The sequence below is a fragment of the Manis javanica genome, chromosome 3, assembly GCF_040802235.1.
Source record: "Manis javanica isolate MJ-LG chromosome 3, MJ_LKY, whole genome shotgun sequence".
NCBI classification, from domain to species: Eukaryota; Metazoa; Chordata; class Mammalia; order Pholidota; family Manidae; genus Manis; species Manis javanica.
The window spans coordinates 7,088,892-7,114,000 of NC_133158.1; the positions used below are offsets into that span (position 1 = coordinate 7,088,892).

The 25,109-nt window shown below is 37.5% G+C and overlaps 1 protein-coding gene across 42 annotated transcripts in view; it reads left to right on the top strand.

Annotated features, from left to right (window-relative positions):
- The window catches only part of SLMAP (sarcolemma associated protein), a 120,441-nt gene that overhangs the window by 73,271 nt on the left and 22,061 nt on the right, over positions 1 to 25,109 (top strand). For 36 of the 42 annotated variants that reach the window (XM_037019140.2, XM_073230756.1, XM_073230755.1 and 33 more), the window contains 3 exons: positions 16,580 to 16,639; positions 21,171 to 21,251; positions 21,523 to 21,582. In XM_037019140.2, coding sequence (XP_036875035.1) covers positions 16,580 to 16,639; positions 21,171 to 21,251; positions 21,523 to 21,582 — 201 coding nt within the window. The other 6 variants (XM_073230751.1, XM_073230754.1, XM_073230757.1 and 3 more) reach the window with 3 other exon arrangements.

Consider the following 25,109-nt stretch of genomic DNA (forward strand, 5'->3'; position numbering starts at 1 on the left):
TGACATAGGAATTTGAGGCGAAATAATTGGTATCCACTGAAACCAACTTAAAGTAAAATAGATTATCTAAAATATAAATCTTAAGGGGAAGGATTTTATACTTAGTTTTATATGTAATCATTTTTTAGTAAGTTATTTTTATTTTGAACTGTTGGGATTTTATAATTTTTTGGATTTCTTTTATAAAAGTATAGTTGATATAGAATATTATATTGGTTTCAAGTATACAACATAGTAATTTGACAGCTATATACATCATTAAATGCTCACCCTAAGTAGTGCAGTTATTACCTATCAACATTGAAAGGTGTTACAGAGCTACTGACTATATTCTGTGTGTTGTACTTTCAGCCCCGTGACTAATTTATCATCATGATTGAGATTTTGTGCCTCTTTATCCCTTTTACCTGTTTCACCCACCAGCCTAACCAGTCACCTCTCAGTATCGTGACGCTATTGCTATTTTATATGTTTTGCTTTAGTTTGGTTTTAGATTCCACATATAAGTGAAATCATATGGTATTTCTCTTTCTTTGCCTGGCTTTTTCATTTGGCATAATACCCTCTAAGTCCATACATGTTGCCCCAAATAGCAGGATTTCTTTCTATTTTATGGCTGAATAATATTCCATAGTATAAATGTACCAATCTTTTTTGTTTAATAAAGTATCAGTGATAACACAATCTTATGATGGCTTCACATACACAAAACAGTGGTTCACCATTCTCCCATATTATCAAGCCCTCACCCCCTCCATTGCGGTCACTGTCTATCAACACCGTAAGATGTAATAGAGTTCTTAATTGTATTCTCTGTGATGTACTACCATCCCAGTGACCTCCCTATATTGTGACTGCAGTTATAGTGTCCTTAATCCTCTTAATCCCCTTCTCCTTCCCCAACCACCCTCCTCAACACCTCCCCTTTGGTAACCACAGTCCCTTCTCGGTGTTTATGAGTCTACTGCTTTTTTGTTCCTTCTGTTTCACTTTTTTTTTTATTTTTTGAGAGGGATCTCTCATATTTATTGATCAAATGGTTGTTAACAACAATAAAATTCTGTATAGGGGAGTCAATGCTCAATGCACAATCATTAATCCACCTCAAGCCTAATTCTCGTCAGTCTCCAATCTTCTGAAGCATAACGAACAAGTTCTTACATGATGAACAAATTCTTACATAGTGAGTGAGTTCTTACATGGTGAACAGTACAAGGGCAGTCATCACAGTAACTTTCAGTTTTGATCACGCATTATGAACTATAAACAATCAGGTCAAATATGAATATTCATTTGATTTTTATACTTGATTTATATGTGGATCTCACATTTCTCCCTTTATTATTATTATTTTTTTTATTTTTAATAAAATGCTGAAGTGGTAGGTAGATGCAAGATAAAGGTCGAAAACATAGTTTAGTGTTGTAAGAGAGCAAATGTAGATGATCAGGTGTGTGCCTGTAGACTATGTGTTAATCCAAGCTAGACAAGGGCATTAAAACATGCACGGATGCAGAAGATTTCCTCTCAAAACAGGGGGGGGTGAGGTTCTAAGCCTCACCTCTGTTGATCCCCAATTTCTCACCTGATGGCCCCCCTGTGACTGTGCCTGTCTTAGGTTGTTCCTCCCTTGAGGAATCTTACCCATCTCTGGCTAACCAGTCATCTTCCGGGACCATACAGGGAAATGTAAAGTTGGTAAGTGAGAGAGAAGCCATATTGTTTGAAAAGGTTAGCTTTTTACTTCTTTGCAGATTTATGCCCTGTGGCTTCTATGCCCAGCATTTGTCTTGAGGTATCTCTACCACTTGGAGGAATTATGATACTTGGTAAATTCGATATGAGGCACGAATTCTATTAAAGGGTTGTAATTAGGAAGGAAGAAGAAAAGCTATAGAGGTAGCAGATGGAAGAAAACATGGGAGGATTGATTATTTCTTTGACATATCTTCTTGTAGAGTAACTTAAGCATGTATAGGTTTTAAACTACTAATTAAATTGCACACACACATTAACATAATAGGAATACAGTTACATAACCAAAGCAGATCTATAATTACCAGCCATCTCCAGTGAAGCCAAGAAAACTAGTTAGGCACCCTAGACCTTTGTGAAAATTTGTCTATGATACGATGGATATTGTCCAACTGTACTTGAACAGTCTGAGAGAAATCAGACAAATTAAAGCAACCCATTTCTGGGAACTGTTCACATCCCATATGTTCTTTTAACCGTAGATAGTCTGTAGTCGTAAGATTTTGGAGCACTACAACTTGCACTTCTTCTAATTCTTGGTTGAGTTCCAACAGTATAGATCCAGTCAAATTTGTTGCTTTAATGAAAGCACAGTCCAGCTTAGATATCTCCTTCTTCATTCCAATGGCAAGTCCAGGAACCAGTGGGATGCAGCTACAACTGCAGCATCGCCTGGATCTTTGTTGAGGTTTTTTCATGATCATCTTCTGGTATGACTCTTCCAGAGAGTGCTGGTGTTGGAAGTTCTTCTTCATATCATATCTTAATTCGTTTTCTGTGTAGCCAAATTAGGCTTTGATCCTCTGTATAAACACAAACAGACCCTTTGCCCTCACTTTGATATGCCCTTTATACCATTGTGTAGAACTCATTGGGGGTCACCACCCAGGAACTGCTTTTTTTTTTTTTTTTGTTATCATTAATCTACACTTACATGACAAATATTATGTTTACTAGGCTCTCCCCTATCCCAGGTCCCCCCTATACACCCCTTTACAGTCGCTGTCCATCAGCATAGCAAAATGTTGTAGAATCACTACTTGTCTTCTCTGTGTTGTACAGCCCTCCCCTTTCTCCCACCCACCCATGCATGCTAATCTTAATACCCCCCTTCTTCCCCCCCCCTTATCTCTCCCTACCCACCCATCCTCCCCAGTCCCTTTTCCTTTGGTACCTGTTAGTCCATTCTTGAGTTCTGTGATTCTGCTGCTGTTTTGTTCCTTCAGTTTTTCCTTTGTTCTTATACTCCACAGATGAGTGAAATCATTTGGTATTTCTCTTTCTCCGCTTGGCTTATTTCACTGAGCATAATACTCTCCAGCTCCATCCATGTTGCTGCAAATGGTAGGATTTGCCCTTTTCTTATGGCTGAGTAGTATTCCATTGTGTATATGTACCACATCTTCTTTATCCATTCATCTCTCGATGGACATTTAGGTTGCTTCCAATTCTTGGCTATTGTAAATAGTGCTGCAATAAACATAGGGGTGCATCTGTCTTTCTCAAACTTGATTGCTGCGTTCTTAGGGTAAATTCCTAGGAGTGGAATTCCTGGGTCAAATGGTAAGTCTGTTTTGAGCATTTTGATGAACCTCCATACTGCTTTCCACAATGGTTGAACAAATTTACATTCCCACCAGCAGTGTAGGAGGGTTCCCCTTTCTCCACAGCCTCGCCAATGTTTGTTGTTGTTTGTCTTTTGGATGGCAGCCATCCTTACTGGTGTGAGGTGATACCTCATTGTAGTTTTAATTTGCATTTCTCTGATAATTAGCGATGTGGAGCATCTTTTCGTGTGTCTGTTGGCCATCTGTATTTCTTTTTTGGAGAACTGTCTGTTCAGTTCCTCTGCCCATTTTTAAATTGGGTTATTTGTTTTTTGTTTGTTGAGGCGTGTGAGCTCTTTATATATTCTGGACGTCAAGCCTTTATCGGATCTGTCATTTTCAAATATATTCTCCCATACTGTAGGGTTCCTTTTTGTTCTATTGATGGTGTCTTTTGCTGTACAGAAGCTTTTCAGCTTAATATAGTCCCACTTGTTCATTCTTGCTGTTGTTTTCCTTGCCCGGGGAGATATGTTCAAGAAGAGGTCACTCATGTTTATGTCTAAAAGGTTTTTGCCTATGTTTTTTTCTAAGAGTTTTATGGTTTCATGACTTACATTCAGTTCTTTGATCCATTTTGAATTTACTTTTGTATATGGGGTTAGACAGTGGTCCAGTTTCATTCTCTTACATGTAGCTGTCCAGTTTTGCCAGCACCATCTGTTGAAGAGACTGTCATTTTGCCATTGTATGTCCATGGCTCCTTTATCAAATATTAATTGACCATATATGTTTGGGTTAATGTCTGGAGTCTCTAATCTGTTCCACTGGTCGGTGGCTCTGTTCTTGTGCCAGTACCAAATTGTCTTGATTACTATGGCTTTGTAGTAGAGCTTGAAGTTGGGGAGTGAGATCCCCCCTACTTTATTCTTCCTTCTCAGGATTGCTTTGGCTATTCGGGGTCTTTGGTGTTTCCGTATGAATTTTTGAATTATTTGCTCCAGTTCATTGAAGAATGTTGCTGGTAATTTGAGAGGGATTGCATCAAATCTGTATATTGCTTTGGGCAGGATGGCCATTTTGATGATATTAATTCTTCCTAGCCATGAGCATGGGATGAGTTTCCATTTGTTAGTGTCCCCTTTAATTTCTCTTAAGAGTGACTTGTAGTTTTCAAGGTATAGGTCTTTCACTTCTTTGGTTAGGTTTATTCCTAGGTATTTTATTCTTTTTGATGCAGTTGTGGATGGAATTGTTTTCCTGATTTCTCTTTCTATTGGTTCATTGTTAGTGTATAGGAAAGCTACAGATTTCTGTGTGTTAATTTTGTATCCTGCAACTTTGCTGTATTCCGATATCAGTTCTAGTAGTTTTGGAGTGGAGTCTTTAGGGTTTTTTATGTACAATATCATGTCATCTGCAAATAGTGACAGTTTAACTTCTTCTTTACCAATCTGGATTCCTTGTATTTCTTTGTTTTGTCTGATTGCCATGGCTAGAACCTCTAGTACTATGTTAAATAACAGTGGGGAGAGTGGGCATCCCTGTCTAGTTCCCGATCTCAGAGGAAATGCTTTCAGCTTCTCGGTGTTCAGTATGAGGTACTTGCCCTCTATTCCCATTTTGCTGAGAGTTTTTATCATGAATGGATGTTGAATTTTGTCAAATGCTTTTTCAGCATCTATGGAGATGATCATGTGGTTTTTGTCTTTCTTTTTGTTGATGTGGTGGATGATGTTGATGGATTTTCGAATGTTGTACCATCCTTGCATCCCTGGGATGAATCTCACTTGGTCATGGTGTATGATCCTTTTGATATGCTGATGAATTCTGTTTGCTAATATCTTATTGAGTATTTTTGCATCTACATTCATCAGGGATATTGGTCTGTAATTTTCTATTTTGGTGGGGTCTTTGCCCGGTTTTTGTATTAGGGTGATGTTGGCTTCATAGAATGAGTTTGGGAGTATTCCCTCCTCTTCTATTTTTTGGAAAACTTTAAGGAGAATGGGTATTATGTCTTCTCTGTGTGTCTGATAAAATTCCGAGGTAAATCCATCCGGCCCTGGGGTTTTGTTCTTGGGTAGTTTTTTGATTACCGTTTCAATTTCTTTGCTCGTAATTGGTTTGTTTAGCTTTTGTGTTTCTTCTTGGTCAGTCTTGGGAGGTTGTATTTTTCTAGGAAGTTGTCCTTATCTTCTAGGTTTTCCAGCTTGTTGGCATATAGGTTTTCATAGTAGTCTTTAATAATTCTTTGTATTTCTGTGGAGTCTGTCGTGATTTTTCCGTTCTCATTTCTGATTCTGTTGATTTGTGTTGATTCTCTTTTTCTCTTAATAAGTTTGGCTAGAGGCTTATCTATTTTGTTTATTTTCTCAAAGAACCAGCTCTTGGTTTCGTTGATTTTTGCTATTGTTTTATTCTTCTCAATTTTGTTTATTTCTTCTCTGATCTTTATTATGTCCCTCCTTCTGCTGACTTTAGGCCTCATTTGTTCTTCTTTTTCCAGTTTCGATAATTGTGATGTTAGACTATTCATTTGGGATTGTTCTTCCTTCTTCAAGTGTGCCTGGATCGCTATATACTTTCCTCTTAAGACTGCTTTCGCTGTGTCCCACAGAAGTTGGGGCTTTGTGTTGTTGTTGTCATTTGTTTCTATGTATTCCTTGATATCTATTTTGATTTGTTCATTGATCCATTGATTATTTAGAAGCATGTTGTTAAGCCTCCATGTGTTTGTGAGCCTTTTTTATTTCTTTGTAGAATTTATTTCTAGTTTTATACCTTTGTGGTCTGAAAAGTTGGTTGGTAGAATTTCAATATTTTGGAATTTACTGAGGCTCTTTTTGTGAGCTAGTATGTGGTCTATTCTGGAGAATGTTCCATGTGCACTTGAGAAGAATGTATATCCTGTTGCTTTTGGATGTAGAGTTCTATAGACGTCTATTAGGTCCATCTGTTCTAGTGTGTTGTTCAGTGCCTCTGTGTCCTTACTTATTTTCTGCCCAGTGGATCTATCCTTTGGGGTGAGTAGTGTGTTGAAGTCTCCTAAAATGAATGCATTGCAGTCTATTTCCCTCTTTAGTTCTGTTAGTATTTCCTTCACATATGCTGGTGCTCCTGTGTTGGGTGCATATATATTTAGAATGGTTCTATCCTCTTGTTGGACTGAGCCCTTTATCATTATGTAGTGTCCTTCTTTATCTGTTGTTACTTTCTTTGTTTTGAAGTCTATTTTGTCTGATATTAGTACTGCAACCCCTGCTTTCTTCTCACTGTTGTTTACCTGAAATATGTTTTTCCATCCCTTGACTTTTAGTCTGTGCATGTCTTTGGGTTTGAGGTGAGTCTCTTATAAGCAGCATATAGATGGGTCTTGCTTTTTTATCCATTCTATTACTCTGTGTCTTTTGATTGGTGCATTAAGTCCATGTATATTTAGGGTGACTATTGACAGATATGTACTTATTGCCATTGCAGGCTTTAAATTTGTGGTTACCAAAGATTCAGGGTTAGCCTCTTTAGTATCTTACTGCCTAACTTAGTTCGCTTATTGAGCTGTTATATACACTGTCTGGAGATTCTTTTCTTCTCTCCCTTCTTATTCCTCCTCGTCCATTCTTCATATGTTGTGTGTTTTGTTCTGTGCTCTTTTTAGGAGTGCTCCCATCTAGAGCAGTCCCTGTAGGATGCCCTGTAGAGGTGGTTTGTGGGAAGCAAATTCCCTCAGCTTTTGCTTGTCTGGGAATTGTTTAATCCCGCCATCATATTTAAATGATAGTCGTGCTGGATACGGTATCCTTGGTTCAAGGCCCTTCTGTTTCATTGCATAAAGTATATCATGCCATTCTCTTCTGGCCTGTAGGGTTTCTGTTGAGAAGTCTGATGTTAGCCTGTTGGGTTTTCCTTTATAGGTGACCTTTTTCTCTCTAGCTGCCTTTAAAACTCTTCCTTGTCCTTGATCCTTGCCATCTTAATTATTATGTGTCTTGGTGTTGTCCTCCTTGGATCCTTTCTGTTGAGGGTTCTGTGTATTTCCGTGGTCTGTTCTATTATTTCCTCCCCCGTTTGTGGAAGTTTTCAGCAATTATTTCTTCAAAGACACTTTCTATCCCTTTTCCTCTCTCTTCTTCTTATGGTACCCCTATAATAAGGATATTGTTCATTTTGGATTGGTCACATAGTTCTCTTAGTATTGTTTCGTTCCTGGAGATCCTTTTATCTCTCTCTATATCAGCTTCTATACGTTCCTGTTCTCTGGCTTTTATTCCTTCAATGGCCTCTTGCATCTTATCCATTCTGCTTATAAATCCTTCCAGCGTTTGTTTCACTTCTGTAATATCCTTCCTGGCAGCTGTGATCTCCCTCCGGACTTCATCCCTTAGCTCTTGCATATTTCTCTGCATCTCTGTCAGCATGTTCAGGATTTTTATTTTGAATTCTTTTTCAGGAAGACTGGTTAGGTCTGTCTCCTTCTCTGGTGTCTCTGTGATCTTTGTCTGCCTGTAGTTTTGTGTTTTCATGGTGATAGAGATAGTTTGCATAGCTGGTACGAGTGACGGCTGGAAGAGCTTTCCTTCTTGTTGGTTTGTGGCCTTCTCCTGGGAGAACAGCGACCTCTAGTGGCTTGTGCTGGGCAGCTGTGTGCAGACAGGACTTCTGCTTCCTGCCCGGCTGCTATGGAGTTTATCTCCGCTGTTGCTGTGGGCTTGGCCTGGCTGGGGCTGTTCCTCCAAAATGGTGGAGCCCCGTTGGACGGGGAGCGGCCGGGAGGCTATTTATCTCTGTAAGGGGCCTCTGTGCTCCCTGCTGCCCAGGGGGTTAGAGTGCCCAGAGATCCCCAGATTCCCTGCCTCTGGACTAAGTGTCCTGTCCTGCCCCTTTAAGACTTCCAAAAAGCACTCTCCAAACCAAAACAACAAGAGCAACAACAAAACAAAAAAAAATTAAATAAATAATTTTTTTAAAAAAAGAAAAAAACATGATTTTCTTTGTCCTCAGGTGCTGGTCTCAGGCACCTGCTCACCAGTCTTGCTTCCCTGTTTCCCTAGTATTGGGCTCCCTGTCCCTTTAAGACTTGCCAAAAAAAAGAGGAAAAAAAAAAACAATGGCCGCTCCCATTTCTTTGTTCTCCGGCGTCAGCCTCAGACATCTGCTCACTGGTCCTGCCACCCTGTTTCCCTAGTATCCAGGACCCCGCGCTTGTACTGTGTCTGTGCTCTGGTCCAGATGGCTGGGGCTGGGTGTTCAGCAGTCCTGGGCTCCTTCTCCCTCCCTGCTGATTCCTCTCCTCCCGCCGGGAGCTGGGGGGAGGGGCGCCCAGGCTTGTATCTTACTCCCTTTGCGAGGCGCTGGGTTCTCGCAGGTGTGGATGTGTTCTGGATGTTGTCCTGTGTCCTCTGGTCTCTATTTTAGGAAGAAAATTGTCTTTGTTATATTTTCATAGATATATGTGGTTTTGGGAGGAGATTGCTGCTGCTCTACTCACGCTGCCATCTTGGCTCCGCCCCCCTTCACTTTGTTTTTATACTCCACAAATGAGTGAAATCATTTGGTATTTGTCTTTCTCCACCTGACTTATTTTACTGAGCATAATACTCTCTAGAGCCATCCATGTTGCAAATGGGGGGGTTTCTTTTCTTTTTATGGCTGAATAATAGTCCATTGTGTATATGTACCACATCATCTTTATCCATTCATCTATTGGGGTTTATATTTTAAGCCCAAAGAAATAGGAACAGAGAACTATCAAAAAAAATGTTTTACTAAGTTATAATTTACAAAAGTCATGTAAAATATTATTATAAAACATATAAAATATTTAGCTGCAGTGTAACACAGGGCAATGTTTGTTTTAAAAAAAAAGGAAAAGCTGTTTGAGGATTTTTCTGTATCATAGTTACGAAGGGGAGAAATGGACCAAATAAACATTTAGAGACGAGCAGATTATGTAAATTACAGCAATCTGCTTAATGGGGATATCAGCCAATAAAATGATGTTTACAAGGACTATGTAATGACATGGGAAAATGCTAAACATGGTCCATAGAGAGAAAAGTGAGAACATAAAATCCTGTTCTTGTGGACTAAGAGTCAACCAAAGAACTGAAAAAATAAAGTGCAAGTATTCCTAGACATCTGAATTCATTGAGCCCCTAAGTGCAAATCGTGAACACTTGGACTGTAAGTCCAAGTAGCTAGGACTATGGCCCATTATCTGAATCTGCTTGGTTCCTGATTTTCAGTAGCAAGGAGCAGAGTTTAGTTAATGGGGGTACCAGTTATATCTCAGAATTTTCCAGATTTGTTTGACTACTTAAATTTGAATAGCCAGACTTGGCATACTAAGAGTTACCTCTGGTTTGATTTCTGGTCAGAAGGGATATTTTCATTATTTTATGACAAGCTGCCAGTATAGAAATTGTGTTTAATAAGTATTACGGCAAGCAAGGCAAATTCAGCAAAAATCTTACTTGTAAACTTTTGAAAACAATTTTGGATTATTTTTTGACAAACATGCACAAACTTTTCTGCCACTGTTTTCATTGACAGACATCTTGGACTGATTTATGATCTTGAACATGAAATGTATGTTTTATAGGCAGTGGTACTTCAGATTCTTGTTTCCAGGCTTTTAAAACGTGAACTACCTAGCTTTCATTATTCACTGTGCTTGTACAGTGTAAATTCACCTCATGTTTTAAAAGTTAGAAAGCAAATAATTCACTTCTGTAAGATTCATCATGTTTATTTTTAATATATTGACAGATTTTTTTCAGTCTTTGTGTGTGAACCCATAAGAGAACAATTTTGGTTGCTGGCTCTCTCCATTTACAAGGTGATCTTGAAAGAATTAAATGAGTTGGAACACGTTTCCATTTGTTTTCCTTTTATGGTAAAACAATCTGTGTTTCTTTTCATTCTCTTTTAGGAGAAAAGCTTTTAATCCCAAGCAAAGCAACTGGGTTTTGAACAGATTTAAATATAACCTTTTGCATAATTACAAAACTATGAAGTAAATTTTCTGTATGAAAATACACCAACTAAAATCTAAAATTAACATGCAATGTTAATTAAACTTGCTAAGAAGCTCTAGCAATATTTTCTTCAGGGATTCAGGCTTGAGGTCTGGTTTAAGCAGAACTCCACATTCCATGTTCCCTGCAAATTTTAGTTACTCAAGGTTTACCATATAAACTTAATGGATACATTGAGACTTTTGTGTTCTGCCAAAGAAGTGTTCTGCTTTAACAAATCATGCACCTCTAAATCTGTTTCATACCTATTCCGGGAACTCTGTCACTTGAGTAATTTGTAGGCTGAGTGAAAAGATGAAAGGTGAAAGGTGGCGAATATTAGGATGTAGAGACCTGCCATCACTTCCTGGACATGGAGTGAAAGACAGCCTCCTCTGGGCGGCTACCCGCCCTTTGGTTTCTCTGGCTGCTGTTTGTCAGACTGAGCGCAGAGGTGTTGCTGCTGGCTGCCGGAGAAACTTTCCTGTGGTCTCCTTTGTAGTGACAAACTGCCCGCGACCCCCAGGGCATCTCCCTTTGATGATGGCTCTAACAAGTGACCTGAAATCCCATTCATGCCTTTGTATCCTTAATCCATGCTCACTGTGAGATTTAGTGGTTTTTATTACTATCAGGTAAAAGTCTAATTCTCTTAATACTTCACATCTTACTGTTTTTTTCCCCTGATTTTTAAAAAATTCTCTCCCTGCCCGCCACCCCCATTGGAAATGACTTGTCACTGTCTGTCTGTGCTTCTCTTCTTCCCTCCCCCGTTCTCTTAGAGTTTTGCTCTCACGCAGAAATCACCTTATTTGGAGTAATGCCTTGAAGCACACAAGTGTTGCTCGTGTGCCTGTTTACTTTTCCTTCTCTATGAGATCAGCGTCTCAGAACAGTCTCTGGATTATTCTGATTACATACTCTACTTGAAACAGGTTTTTAAATTTTCACTTTTTAAACTTATATTTCTCTAAGTCAAAGTAGTTTATTTATGACAAAGAATAGAAAACACTTGGTGAGGTTGGATCCCTGCTCACAGTGGTTTATGTCCCCGTTATAGGAAAACTCTTGAGTTTACATTACATGGTGCTGATTTTTTTATTTCTTTGCTCTTAGAGTAGTTGTCCAATGTACAATATATTGGACGATCTTTGTGTGTTGTTCGTTTGTACCAGTCATTTCCCCAGCCAGCTAGCTTTCCAACATTTCTGCCAGATTTTCTTCTGGTATAACTGCACAGAAGAGAGTCTTAAATTCATGCCAACAGCATTTTGGGATGTAGACTGCTTCTTTTTTAAAAAATTATCTGTATTCTTGAAATTGGTCCATTTCATTTAGTTTTCAATCTCTCCTTGAATTCTACATTTTTTCCCTCTTCCGTTCCTAAGACAACCTCCTACAGCAAGAAGTTCTTTAACTGATTTTATTTTGTTGCAAAAAAAATAACCTTGTGACAGTCTGTATATTAATATTAGCGACCTCACAGAGCCTCCCCCACGAGGTTCTAAATCTCTGTTTCTACTTGGTGAACTAACTGTTCTGTGAAGGGAAGGAAACTGTTCATGCTTGATGTCAGTTGTTGTTTTTTTACCTTGGCTGTGTCTTGATGTTAAACCTAATCTCACTTGCTTTGTTGTACTTCCCTTTGAGGAGCGTTTACATGATTTTAGCTCATTTTCATTTATGATGTTGGGCGTTGGAGCAGAGAAACCCTGATGTGAATTATGATTTGGTCCCTCAGTGGCAGAGTGACTCTGAGCAGTATGACATCTTTAAACCTCAATTTCCTCATTTATAAAATGGGATGGTAGTACCTACTTCAGAAGATTATTATGAAAATTACATGAGCTCATATTTACTAAGCACTCTAAGTAATGCCTGGCACACAGAAATACATGCCACCTAGTAGGTAGAAAACTTTGGAGTTGGGGGGCAGTGGAGAAGGTGTTAGTGGGAGCTTTCTTGTTGAGGAAACTTGTTTTTCTCCTTTTTACTCCCTATCACAAGACAGTGAAAGCTGATCGGCCTAGCTTTATTGTTCCTGTTAAAGTAATATGCTTCCGACAAGCTAATAATGGTCTAACTTGTTAATTACCAGTATGCATGCCATTTAAAAAATGTGGTTGCAGGCACATTTTGATGCCCTAGTTATGACATCTTTTGAATGTAACCTAAGAGATTTGGAGATATTTTTCAGGGTGGAAGTCACCATGGTAGATCATATAGTTATTTTATATCCACTGCTCTTCTCTCCTGTCAGTTTAAGATCTCTGCAACTCACATCAGGCTTTGGGAGTCAGTGCTATTCGAGTTTATCTTCTGCCTTCAGCTGGTTGTAGCTGTCAGGTGAGGAAGGTAGCTCTTGGACTTTAGGAAATTAACAACGCCTCAGCACACCTGTGCTCCCCTTGACCTTCTTTGAATTGCATTGTTTCCATTTTTATTTTGTGCTGCATAGTATTATAGTTAGTACATAATTTATTCTTATCAACCAAAAAAGTAAATTTGGTTGTGTTCTATTTAGTCTTTGACAAGATTTGATAGTTTTTGCAACTCTCATGGTTTCTAACTAAACTAAGTGTTGGTTCTCAGATGTTGTCAAACTTACTATACCCAGGAGTTTAACTCCTTGCTATGTTCTCTGCAGAAATGCCTACATGCACAGATGTATATCAGGTACAGATTCAGGAGTGTTTGGCAGCAGCATTATTCACAGTAATTCAAAACTGGAAAAAGAAACCAAAACCTTCAGTAACAAACAGATAAATACTGAGATATATTGGATGAAAGAAGCTTGACACAAAAGAATACATATTTTAGTATCATTTACATAAAGTTCAAAACCAATCAGATTATATTATTTAGTCATACGTTTTTGGGTAGGGTGACTATAAAGAAATGTAAGGAATTAAGTCATAAAAGTCAAGATAGTAGTTACCTTTATGAGGTTTTGATTGGAAAGGGAATGTGCCAGGCCTTGTTGAGGGGGGAGGGAGTGAGTGTTTAGGGTCTGTTTCTTGATTTGGGCTGTAGTCATATGAACATTCGCTTTAAAAAATGTATTAATCTGTATCTTTGTGCTTTATGCCCCTTTCTGTGTGTTATTTTCACAATAAATAAATATGGTCTTAAGCTAGCGAAAAGTGAATACCTATCTCTCTAGAGTATCCCTCAAAAAGAGGGACTCTTTAAAAAGAAAACGCCCTGCTTTATCTTGCCATTGTGCTAAGGCAAATAGCCCTTCTGAGACGTGCAGTTGCCATTCCGTGCAAGTTTTCTTTGGAATCGGAGTGGTCTCTGACTTTCAGAACTCCTCAGGAACTGAGCTGTCTCCTCCAAGTCTGAGACCCAGTGGTTAGAAATTTTATAGAAACGATATGCTTTTCCTTAATTCTTTAATCATAGGCCACTAACAATTCACCAGATTTGGTAGCAGAACCTTAAATAATTTTGATAGTGATAATAGGAGCAGGTAATTGTTATTTAGCCTTAAAAGCTAGTACTGTTCAAAACTTCTTATATGTATCTAATCCTTAGTTTTTTAGAATGAGAAAAACATTCAGTAATTTTTCCAGGTTTGATCCCTTTCAAAACAGAAGCTCGGTTCATTCATTCAGCAATTATTTATCAAGCATCTACTAAGTATATACCAGGCATTTAGCTGTTGGGAGTACAGAAATGAACAAATCCATGGAGTTTATATTCTCTTTGAGGAAACAAAAACTATTAAACTAATAATATGTCAGTAGTGATGCGTCAGTGATGGGTCCACTGAAGAAAAACCTAAGATATAAGGCAATAGGGAGCAACACAGGTAGTATGTGAGATTTGAACCGATTTGGTGGGTCTAAATGAGTTTTACATGTACTTGGAGAAAGAGTGTGTGAGACAGAAACAGTGTGAAAACCCAGGGTGGGTCTAAATTTGGAGTTTCAGAATGATAAGATTACCTGTCTGTTTTTAAGAAAATAAAGGACCAGATAGTAAGTATTTCAGGTTTTGCAGGCTCTAAGGTGTTTCTTGCAGCTGCTAACTCTGCCTTGTAGTGAAAAGCAGTCATAGGCAACATAAATGAACAGACGTGCTGCCTCCTATAAAACTGTATTTGCCAAACAGGCAGCAGACTGGATTTGGCCTGTGGGGTTGCCATTGGCTGACCCCTTGGCTTGATCATATAGGCCGTAGGTTATGGTAGGGATTTCTGATTTTGTTCTAAGGATGAAAGGTTTTTGAGCAACAGATTACTGCTAATGTGTCTCCATTTTTTAAGCAAGGTGGTACTTAGATCTTCAACATACTAGAGAAAGAGTGGAGTAGTTTTCAGTGTCTGTATTTACAGTACTTTTTTTCCCTCTATTCATGTAATGACATTTGTGGAACCTGTGTTATGTGTCAGAGTTGTGTTGGGAATTAAATTATGAGTAAGATACCTCCCTGCTGTCACTAGACCCAGAATTCCTAGATTTATCACATTTATTTTGGTAACCCATAAGGCATACCTAGTACTGTACCTGGGGCATAGTAAACACTTGAAGGAAGAGTGTATTCCTCAAAGAGTTCCTAGTATGCTGGGAAAGGTAGTATGAAGCTAGAAGACAGTGGAATGATGCTTTCCAAATTCTAAAGGGAAGTTATTTCCTGTAGAGTTGTGTGTTCAGTCAAACTGTCAAAACAAATGTGAGGGTAGAACAAGAACATTTTCAGAGGAACAAAGTCAAAGAGTTTTACCTTCTCTCCACCCCTTTTCAGGAAATTATCTGAGGATATGTTACACTAAAACTGGAAGTAAAACAGAAAGAGGAAGATTTGGAATCTGGGGGCAGGGGAGTTTGCACAGGATGCAGCCCAGGGCAGAGCAGGAAGATTAAAGGGCTGGCAGAAGGGAAGGATGGGATATATAATATGGCAGATTACCTGATATGCTTGACAATATTGAGAGTTTTATGGTTCTATAAGAACTTGGGCTGCATTTGAGATAGATACAGAAAAAAATCAGGAAAACAAAACAAGGTTTATAAGCTCCAAAAATACTAACTGTCCTACAAGAGAGAAAGATAATCATAGCATGTCGTATGACTCAAGTATAAGAAAAAGTTATTAATAGAAACACCGATGATAGATGGACAAAATGTAACTCTAATTAGGATGATAATCAGCTATAAGAGAGCTTAATCATTTATGAGAGATCGTCAGTAAATAAAGTATAAAATAGAAAAACAAAGAAATAGTCATATATTATTTAGAAATAGGAATGCAAATACCTGAAGAAATGGCTGAAAGTTAAAAGTTGTTGCTCCTAGGAAGTGAATTTCAGGAATGAAGACTAGGATAGAGGACGGGCAGGGCAGTTTATGGTATACATCTTGTAGGACTAATGTCTTTTAAAATCACCTAAATCCATTTGACTTGTTTTTTTTTAAGAAGGCAAAGGCAAGTTTCGGCACACACTGCGGTAAGCCTATATGAATGAAAATTACCAGAAGGAGCTGCGGACTTTGGCAGACAGGAGGTCACAGTGACCTTGGAGCAGTTTCAGTGCTTGAGTGACAGGTGTGGACCAAACTGGAGTGAAGAATGAAAGAATAGAGAAATTATTTTATATACGGCAAAAGTATAAATTCAAGGAGACCAGCTGACAGAGATTAAATGAGGGGATATACAGAACAGATATATAATCATCCTCAGTGAAATACAGAATATGAAAATCTGACTTAGAATAAAACAAGCTACATTGTACATGTACAGAAAATCCCCTACAGAACACAACAAAAAATATTTTTAAATTTCTTTAAATAATTAGCTCTTCTACAATGATTCATTTTACTGAAACAGATCATAAAGGCTTCTCTGCTGAATTGTGCCAATAGGGAAAAATAGCTATTGATATAATTTGTATCACTTCTTTATTTAAATAAAATACCTTCTCAGAATTCCTCTGTTTGAACTTAATATCCTTGATTTAAAGAGGGTTACTCTGGTCTGAGTCCTTTAAAAAAAGCACTAGGCTTTTAAAATAAGGTGAAAACTAATCAAAATAAAAGGTCAAATGTTCTTCTACCCCTAGATTTCTGCATTAACCTGATTCTCTATTTTAGTTCAAGTTCTCTTAGCTCCCCTTCCAGGTTCAAGTTTTTGTTCAAGCCTAGTCATGGGAGTAATGTTCTCATCTTTAAATTTGGTCATGGAATGTGTTACACTGCCCCGCTCAGGGAAATGCTGCTTGGTTTGGGCTCAGATAGTAACGTTGATTTTCTTTGGCAGAGAAGCTGATCGTTGAGGGGCATCTAACCAAAGTGGTAGAAGAAACAAAGCTTTCAAAAGGTTCGTTCCTCTGTGAGTTTTCTGTGGGATTTTTCTATGGGTTTTGACAGCTCTTTTGAATCAAGGTTAGTATACATTTGTAAGGTCATAATATTTCAGCTATTGCTCTATTTCTTACAGCTCAGGAAATGGCAATCCAGGAACAGTATCAGATGATAATACAGAATAGTCGGAGTTCTGTTTTAAGAAGGATTATCTTAATTGGAAAGTTTCTTTTAATGGGTATATACGTGTGGGTTTTTCTGAAATGTTTGAAATAGGTTCCTTTAGGTACTAAAGATTTGTTGCTCTCTCTCAGTCTCACTTCCAGCATTATTTTTAGCTTTGATCTCAAAATTTTAATCAACTACAATGTAAATCTTTTTGAAACAATAGGTGAAAAGTGCTTGTAGTTCTGATTTGTGGTCATTCCTTATATTTAATATTTTCTTAATTTTTGGCATCTCAATTTGGTTTAAATAAAAGTGATTATGTAGAATCTTCTTACATTTTATAATGAATAGTCCTGTAATTGCCTGAAGTAGTTTATTCTGTTAAGTTTTTTCTGTTACAATTGTCAGACTTAGGCAAGAAAAGTGAGTTTTAAAACATCATATTGTCAAGTCACTTTTATTATGCAGAGGGAAATCAAGCAAATAAGTCTGGTGGACTATGCTTGTTATCATCATCTGACTTCCATCAGAACACACCAGTATAAAATTTAAAACTAAATTCACGGTCATTTTGGTCAATGAATGATAAGCTTGGAATGCTCAATTTCAGTACATTCTGTTCTATGAAAGTAACTGGATCCTCTTGGATTTTTACAATATTTAAAAGGATAGTGTTATTTCAAATATCTAGTGGCTTCCATTCTGAATTTTAAACACAGCAGATGCCATATTTGGGGAAAGAATGCATAGAAAATGCACCACCAACATTGTTCTGGCAACAGGCATTGAGTTTCAGAACAGTGAACTATTTTTAGTGCATGTGGCAACTTATTTCATCTTATTAAAGTACGATGAGAACAGATTTGAACATAGCTTTTACTTCACCACCTAAATTCCTACTCAGGTCAGTTGGTTGAATAGCCAATACTTTGAAGTGAAGTAGAGCCTTGGGAAAAGAATCAGTGCTGCTTTAGTTAAAGACAAGTATCTTGCTACCTAAGTGCTTCAGTTTAATGTGTTGTGAATTAGAATGTATTTGTTTGAAATTATGTGATGCCATTATTTTAAAAGGTGGGGTGCAATCTTACTGATTCCCTTTTGAAACATGGCCATAAAATAGGTATTGAAAGCTTTAAAGAACACGCTTTTTTATCTAGCACCACTTATGAGTGTTTATGTTAAGGAACAAACCAGGCAAATATGCAAGGCTATGGTACGTGTTTCAGTGTTGTTTTGAAAGCAAAAATAGGAAAATGGAAGTATCCAGTGATAGGGCTATTGAATAAATTGTAGCATGTAAGCCCATGCACATGAATAGAGTATGTTCTTTAGGAATGATAATACAGATACAAGTTTTATATACCCAGAGATTTTTCTGTCAGCAGTCAACACTACTAACACTTCTCACAGTTAACATGCAGAGGTACACTAACCCTGGTAACAAATTAGATGGTGAAATAGTTGCATTTTAAATGCCTTATATCTGACTATAAGGTATTTTCTTCTGAGTTTGGCTGAATTGTCTTGTTTTTTAAGTGCTTTTACTGGTGATGTCTTTGGTGGAATTTTCTTCTCTGCATTGAAAATATCAGTTGCTAGAAATTGCCAGTTGCCAGCTGTTACAAGTTTTAGTACTTCTTTCAGATAGTTCACCTAAGCAAAATATAATCACGGGTTGCATATACTTTCTATTTAAGCCCTAACTCAACTTGCAGTCATATGTTTACTGTAGCTTTGGGGTAAAGTAGAAAGAAGAATGAGGAGGTAAAACAACCAGTTTCAACTCCACTTTCTACTGCTCACTAGCTATCTGCCCTCAAGCAACTTAGGTTAGCCCTTTAAACCTCAGTTTCCTCATTTGTAAAATGGGATCAGTAATATTTAACTTGGCAAGGTTTTGTGGGAATTTAATGAAATGTTGCTTATGAAGTAGGAAGCATTTCTGGTGTCCGGCAAATGTTCTTTCCCCTTTTGATCTTCAACCTTGCTTTCTCTTCCAAGTAATGTTTCTGGTGGTGGTCTGCGGCCAATATGTTGCTTTGCCCATTTGTCTTTATGTTTACTCGAAGGTACAATGGGAATATAGCAGTTAACAAGATAGACAAAAATCTGGACCCTTGTAGAGTTTTTATTCAAATAAGATCTCAGTAGGAGATATGGTCCTAGCTTGAAGGCAATTTTACCTTCTTGACTAATACTCTAAATAAACAAAAGGTCTTCCTAAGCCAGAAGAATACTTTAGAAAATTTATTCTTCTTGGTTTACCTCAGTATCTTGATCATAAAACTGCCAAGAATGTTAACATCAGAAGAGAGTCATTTTTTTCTGTTTTCCATTCTGCTCTCCAGGGTGGTTCCTTTTCTATGTACATGTAGATTAGATGTGTTAGCCTGCCTTATTTGAGACAGTAACTTTGTAATCAAAACTAGAACATTCAGAGACCTCTGATTAGAGTACCCTGTGAATGCGCCAGAGGTCACAGATTAGATCCACATGGGCCTCTGTGGTCAGTGACTTCACTTCTAATCTAAGCTCCCTGTCTCTCAGCAGCTGGCCTTTGACCAGAAAAGACGCTCAGAAAGAGGCAAAAAGCCTTCTTGTAATCCATCCCCCAACCCATTTCACAAATTAAGCCACAAATTCTAGGGGTGTTCTAAAGCAGAATAGCCATAACAAGTCATATTTTAATATTACATTAAATAATTGACAGTAATAGTTTTAGAGATGTTTCTGACTACTTTCAAAGTGGAAAATATCTCTTGGCCTTAGTTGATTATAAAACATTAGATATTCACAGTTTTTCAAACAATGGATGACTATGTGGAGTTATCAAGTAAGTGTCTGCCTTTTCCCTCCCTGCAAAAATGTATCTGCTATAGATCCTTCTTGACTTGAGTAAATATATACACCTAAAAATTCATAGCTAAATGTATATCAATTTTCAATCTACATGGGGTCATATTATACATACTGTTCTTTAACAGACTATTTTACTTAATAGCACTGAATATATCTTGAATTATTTTCCATTCCATAATGAACAATGCTACAATGAATATCCTTGTCTATATTATATTAGTCTATTTCCTTAGGAAAAGTACTAGAAGTGGATATGCACATTAAAATTTTTGATGCATTTTACCGCTATTAGTATAGCCAAGTGTCTAACATTATTAAAAATAATCATATGCTTAGTAAATTTATAATCTCACTAAGGAAATAAGGTATATATATATGTGTATATATATATATATATATATATATATATACACACACAGAATGATACAAAATAGAACATAATTAATTGCAAAAACATTTGACACAGAGAAGATGCAATAAAAGGAGCAGTAGGCTTGAGAAATGAAGATGTCCTTAGAGGCAATGGGGCTTAAGCTATATTTTACAGGAAGAATAGCAATTCGAGCAGTGAATCACAGGCCATAATGAGCTGGCAAGCCTCAGCCCTATAAAGTGGCTGGCCTGAGTGAAGCAGAGCTCATGTGGGGATTAATGCAGGGCCCAGATTATAGCTAAACTATGGGATGTAAAGCTTGGCTGAGGCCTTGTAGAGAATGGGGAGATGGCATAGGATTGTGGTCAGAGAAATTAGCACCTTTGTAAATGCTAACCTAATGCTTACCCTAGTATACACAGATGTGCCATTACAGATGAGGCTCTAGGGCCTAATTAATTGCAATCATCTTTAATAAATTGTTGGGCTTACACTTAGGATTTTGGAGAACAATTTGTTGAAAACTAGGCCTAGGATGTCTTCATTGGACCAGGCAGCACACCACTTGGAAATAATTTTAAAACTTCTTTAAGTTTTTTTTCACTGTGGTTCAGGTATAATTGTATTTTCTTTAGATATAAAAGGTTGTGATTTTCTTGTTTGAAATGTTACTTTTATAACAAATAACTGATTTTTTTTTTTTTAGAGTTTTGTTAAGAGTATAATTGTTACTAAGGCAACCTAAGTAGTGTTTTTATATAACAGAGCCTTTTCCTTTCATGATCATCTACTGTCCACACTATCCTGGGAATTTTGCTGCATTTGTTGCTGTTCTCTGAATATGTTATTTAGCAAAGCTTGCTTCATTTTTGTTTCCAGTTGGCCAGTGGACAGCCTTGAACCAAAGCCCCAGCCCTCTCTGCACCGCAGGCATGATCCACATTATAAATTAATATGAGCTCCGTGTAATAACCAGCATTCCATTTTGGACTAGAGTGGTGAAGAAGTAAGAGACTCAGTGACCTTAGTTAATTTTAAAAGTATTTTGCCTACCAGTAGATTTAGCGCACGCATAGCCTGCAGCAGTTTTATGGATATAAGCTTTTTAATTGTAATGAGATTCTGTTTTTATTTTTTTTCTTGGTAGAAAACCAGGCAAAAGCAAAGGAATCTGATTTATCAGATACTCTAAGTCCCAGCAAGGAAAAAAGCAGTGACGACACTACAGGTGAGTTTTGACCTAAACACATCTATAGATGTTACTGTGATTATCCAGCAGTTTGGGTATGCAGGCTACTGTGGGGGGAGATTTCCAAGTCTGTGTCTGGGGAAAGCACAGTGCTACCATTTATCAAATTACTTCCTTGAATCTTGGGTTTATTGTTTAAACTACTCTCAACTACCCAAATGCAGTAGCTACACAAATTTCAGTTGTTTCTTTTGATAGTGACAGCTTGCTGACTACTGTTTGTAACTGTCTTTCTTTTCCCCCCCTGCAGACGCCCAAATGGATGAGCAAGACCTAAATGAACCCCTTGCTAAAGTGTCCCTATTAAAAGGTACTTAAACCTGTTTTTAGGGCATTTTAAACCAGGGAATTAGATTCACCCTTTGCCACAAAGTCAATCCCATGTCTTATGTGAAGTTTTAAGTTTTAGTTAAAAGATTAAGATAGGTTCTTAAAGTAGCAGGAACTAAAATTTAAAAGGTTGCGTTTGGTGCCCCTGCTTCAAACAAAAATACTTAAATCGTAAAATAATTGGGATCAATCAAGTTTAATGAAGGGATTGCCAAGGGAAGCCCTGAGGATGACTGGCCCAGGCACCAGTTGCCAGCCTTTCTTTAAATGTGATCATAGTTCCCAGCCCTCTACCGGTCTGCACTTTGCCCTTCAGTGTTGGTGAAGTGTGCCTTTTTTCCTAGTGTCATCTTAATAAATCGAAGTTAATGTTTGCACAGTCCAGACATCTTATCTTAGAGCTTTTCTGATTCTTCTCAGAAATGCAGTAATGATAGTATAAAATGTTGTTACTGATACCAAAAAGATGTTAGAGCTCCTGGACTTTTGTGGAAGCATAGCGAACAAGAGGGGAGGTGGATGAGTAATGAGCACCCATCATGCAAAAGTCGGTGTCCTTAGGGTCTTTTTTACTCTAGAAATCTCTAGAAGTCTTTTTAGCAGTTGAGTTCAGATTGATTCCTAAGGAGCATTTGTGATTGTGTGGATTATGTTCAGGTGTTATTAGTGCTTTTGTGATTTTATGTTTCAGATTTTCTGTGTTAGATTTTGTTTTTGTCTCATTGCCTACCACCATGCCAAATGTTCAGTGAAACTCAGATATTTGGTGAGAGAGTTAATAATAGACCTCTTCTACCTAAGTTGCATCAAAGACCCCAGGAACATTAGGAAACTTGCACACTCTGGCCAAGAAGCTGTGAGTCAAAGAGCTTTCGGTTCAATCCCAGCTCTGCCATTTCTTTGTAATCTGTCCTTGGGCAAACTGCTTAACTTAACTCCCCTATGCTTCAGTTTTTTCATTTGTCGGATTCAGCCAAATGACTTGTATGTTTATTGTGAGGATTGAATGAAATAATGCATGTAGATGACTTACCACAGTGCTGAGAATGTAACGTGTTAAGCGCCATAATGAAGACAAGATGCTGGTACCTAAGTGTCCATCAGTGGATGAATGAATAAAGAAGATGTGGTACATATACACAATGAAATATTACTCAGCCATAAAAAGAAAAATCCTCCCATTTGCAACAACATGGATGGATCTAGAGGGTATTATGCTCAGTGAAATAAGCCAGATGGAGAAAGATAAATACCATATGATTTCCCTTATTTGTGGAATATAAAAACAAAACAAAACAAAATGAACAAAACAACAGTAGATCATAGACACTGAGAGGTGACTGATGGTTACCATGGGGGAGGGTTATAGAGTGGGTGAGTGGCATAAAGGGGCACAAAAATTCTCACTCATAATACAAGTTGGTCATGGGATCCTAGTACAGCATGGAGCATAAAGTCAGTGATTCTATAATATCTTCCTATGATGACAGTAACTGTACTAGTGGGGGAGAGGATTTAATATGGGTAACTGTTGACCACTGTGTTGTATACTTGAAACCAATATAAGATTGTATATCAATGATACCTCAATTTAAAAAAAAAGATTGTGGGGTTTTAAGAAACATTTCCTACTTTATCTTTTAGGGACAAGCATTTGGTGGTGGTGGAACTTTTCCAATTATTTATTTCTTTGTTTCTTTACTTGGCCAGATATAAAGGGAAATCTTTTTTAAATCCTTGAGTACGAGGAGGCTCAGTCATATCTGTAAAAGTGCCCACAGTATAGGCTGGGAAATCAGATTCAAGAAAGAGGGAATAAAGGGGAACTTGTGAGAGAGAAAGAGACTGGAAAATACAAGGTGCGCATGGAAGGAGGTGGGTGTATGCATGCCGCTAGTATTGTTCGGGTGCCACTGGTAAAGATGGGGCAGAGTTTCCCTATCCTTGCTCTTAAGTTAAGGTGACAAAAACAAAAGCAGAACCCCAAAACCTTCCTTACGTTTCTACACCATTGCCAACTTTTGTTAATGAAGCAGTATCTTATCAACACCTCTTGAGAGATTTTGCAGCTTGATTTTAAGAACAGTTACGTCAGTCAATGATTAGAAAAATCAGCCATTAGAAGCAGGCGTATTTTAGAAGACTATCCAAGAAATTGTCACCACAGCCCTAAATGAATGTTTTTCTTTTGTAAGAGTTATATACATTTTTAAAAATAATGTATTCACTGGCACTTACTAGACACATTTGGATTCTGCATGATTATATGTGGTCATGCTTAGTAATCTGTGTAATTAGGTTGAATAGGCTAACAGAGTTTTTCTCTTAGGTGAGAAGTATAAATTATTAGACCACAGTGTTAACCTTGAGAGCTGTAGAAAGTGGCCCCTGTATTTTCCTCATTGAAACCCTATGCCTGGCTTCTTGAACCACTAATTTCAAAATTTATTCTTTACCTCTTAAAAAACAGCCAATCTTTATTTAGAATTATAGTATGCTGCCCTTCATGTTAGTCATCTAGGATTAGGAAAATAAAGTAGGTTAAAAACATCATGAGATTTAAATAAAGGGATGATAGCAGTAGTTCCTTTTTCCTGAAATATTATGTTCAACTTACTTATGCCACTTTTGAAAGAGAAATACAGGCTTGAACCCAGATTTTATACGCTTGAAATAGTTTCCAAAAAAAATGTAAAAAAATAAACTGAAACTCGGTCCAAGTCATATCTAATGCAAGTTTGCTCTATTTCAGGAACTATGCCAGGGACTCCAGTGGTTTCAAAGTTAATGAAACTGTCCTTGGGGCTTGAGGGGTTTGAGTCAAATTGGTGATGAGAGGCATGGATGATAAGCTGTTTTGTGGTAATTGTTGCCATTAGGAGTCAAAGAAAGCAGGAAAGATGTCCAGATTTTTTATTGGTTTCCTTTTACTCATCTTGGAAGATGGGAAGGAAAGGCAGTTGGTTGGTTGGAGATCCTGAAAACATGTCATACCCCTCAGGATGTATTCAGTGACAAAAAACTGAACCTGAATCTGGGCAAGATTCTAGATCCAACTGCCAACTGTCAGGATACATAAACAACTAGGGACATAGTCTACATGATGTTCTGGGGACACACAACAAAATCTAGAATATGGAAAATTCTGTCAAACATACAACCCAGTTTCTTCATGTCAATTACATGGTTGGTGGGAAAAAAGGATGGAGGATCCTTTAAGAGAGATTTAAGAAATGTGTCAGCTAAATGGATTGCATGAACCTTATTTGGGTCTCAGTCACACGGTCCAACTATAAAAATTTGAGACAAGTGTTAATACTGACTGGATACTTAATAGTAGGGAGATTTGGTATTCTTTATCTTCAATGTGGTAATAGTATTACACTTATTTTTGTTTTTACTTTGTATCTTTTAGAGACTAAATATAGATAGAGGTAGGTATATGTTTTAAATGGGTAAGATTTTAAGAATAGAAGATTGAGATACCGTCTCAAAGGAAATATTAAA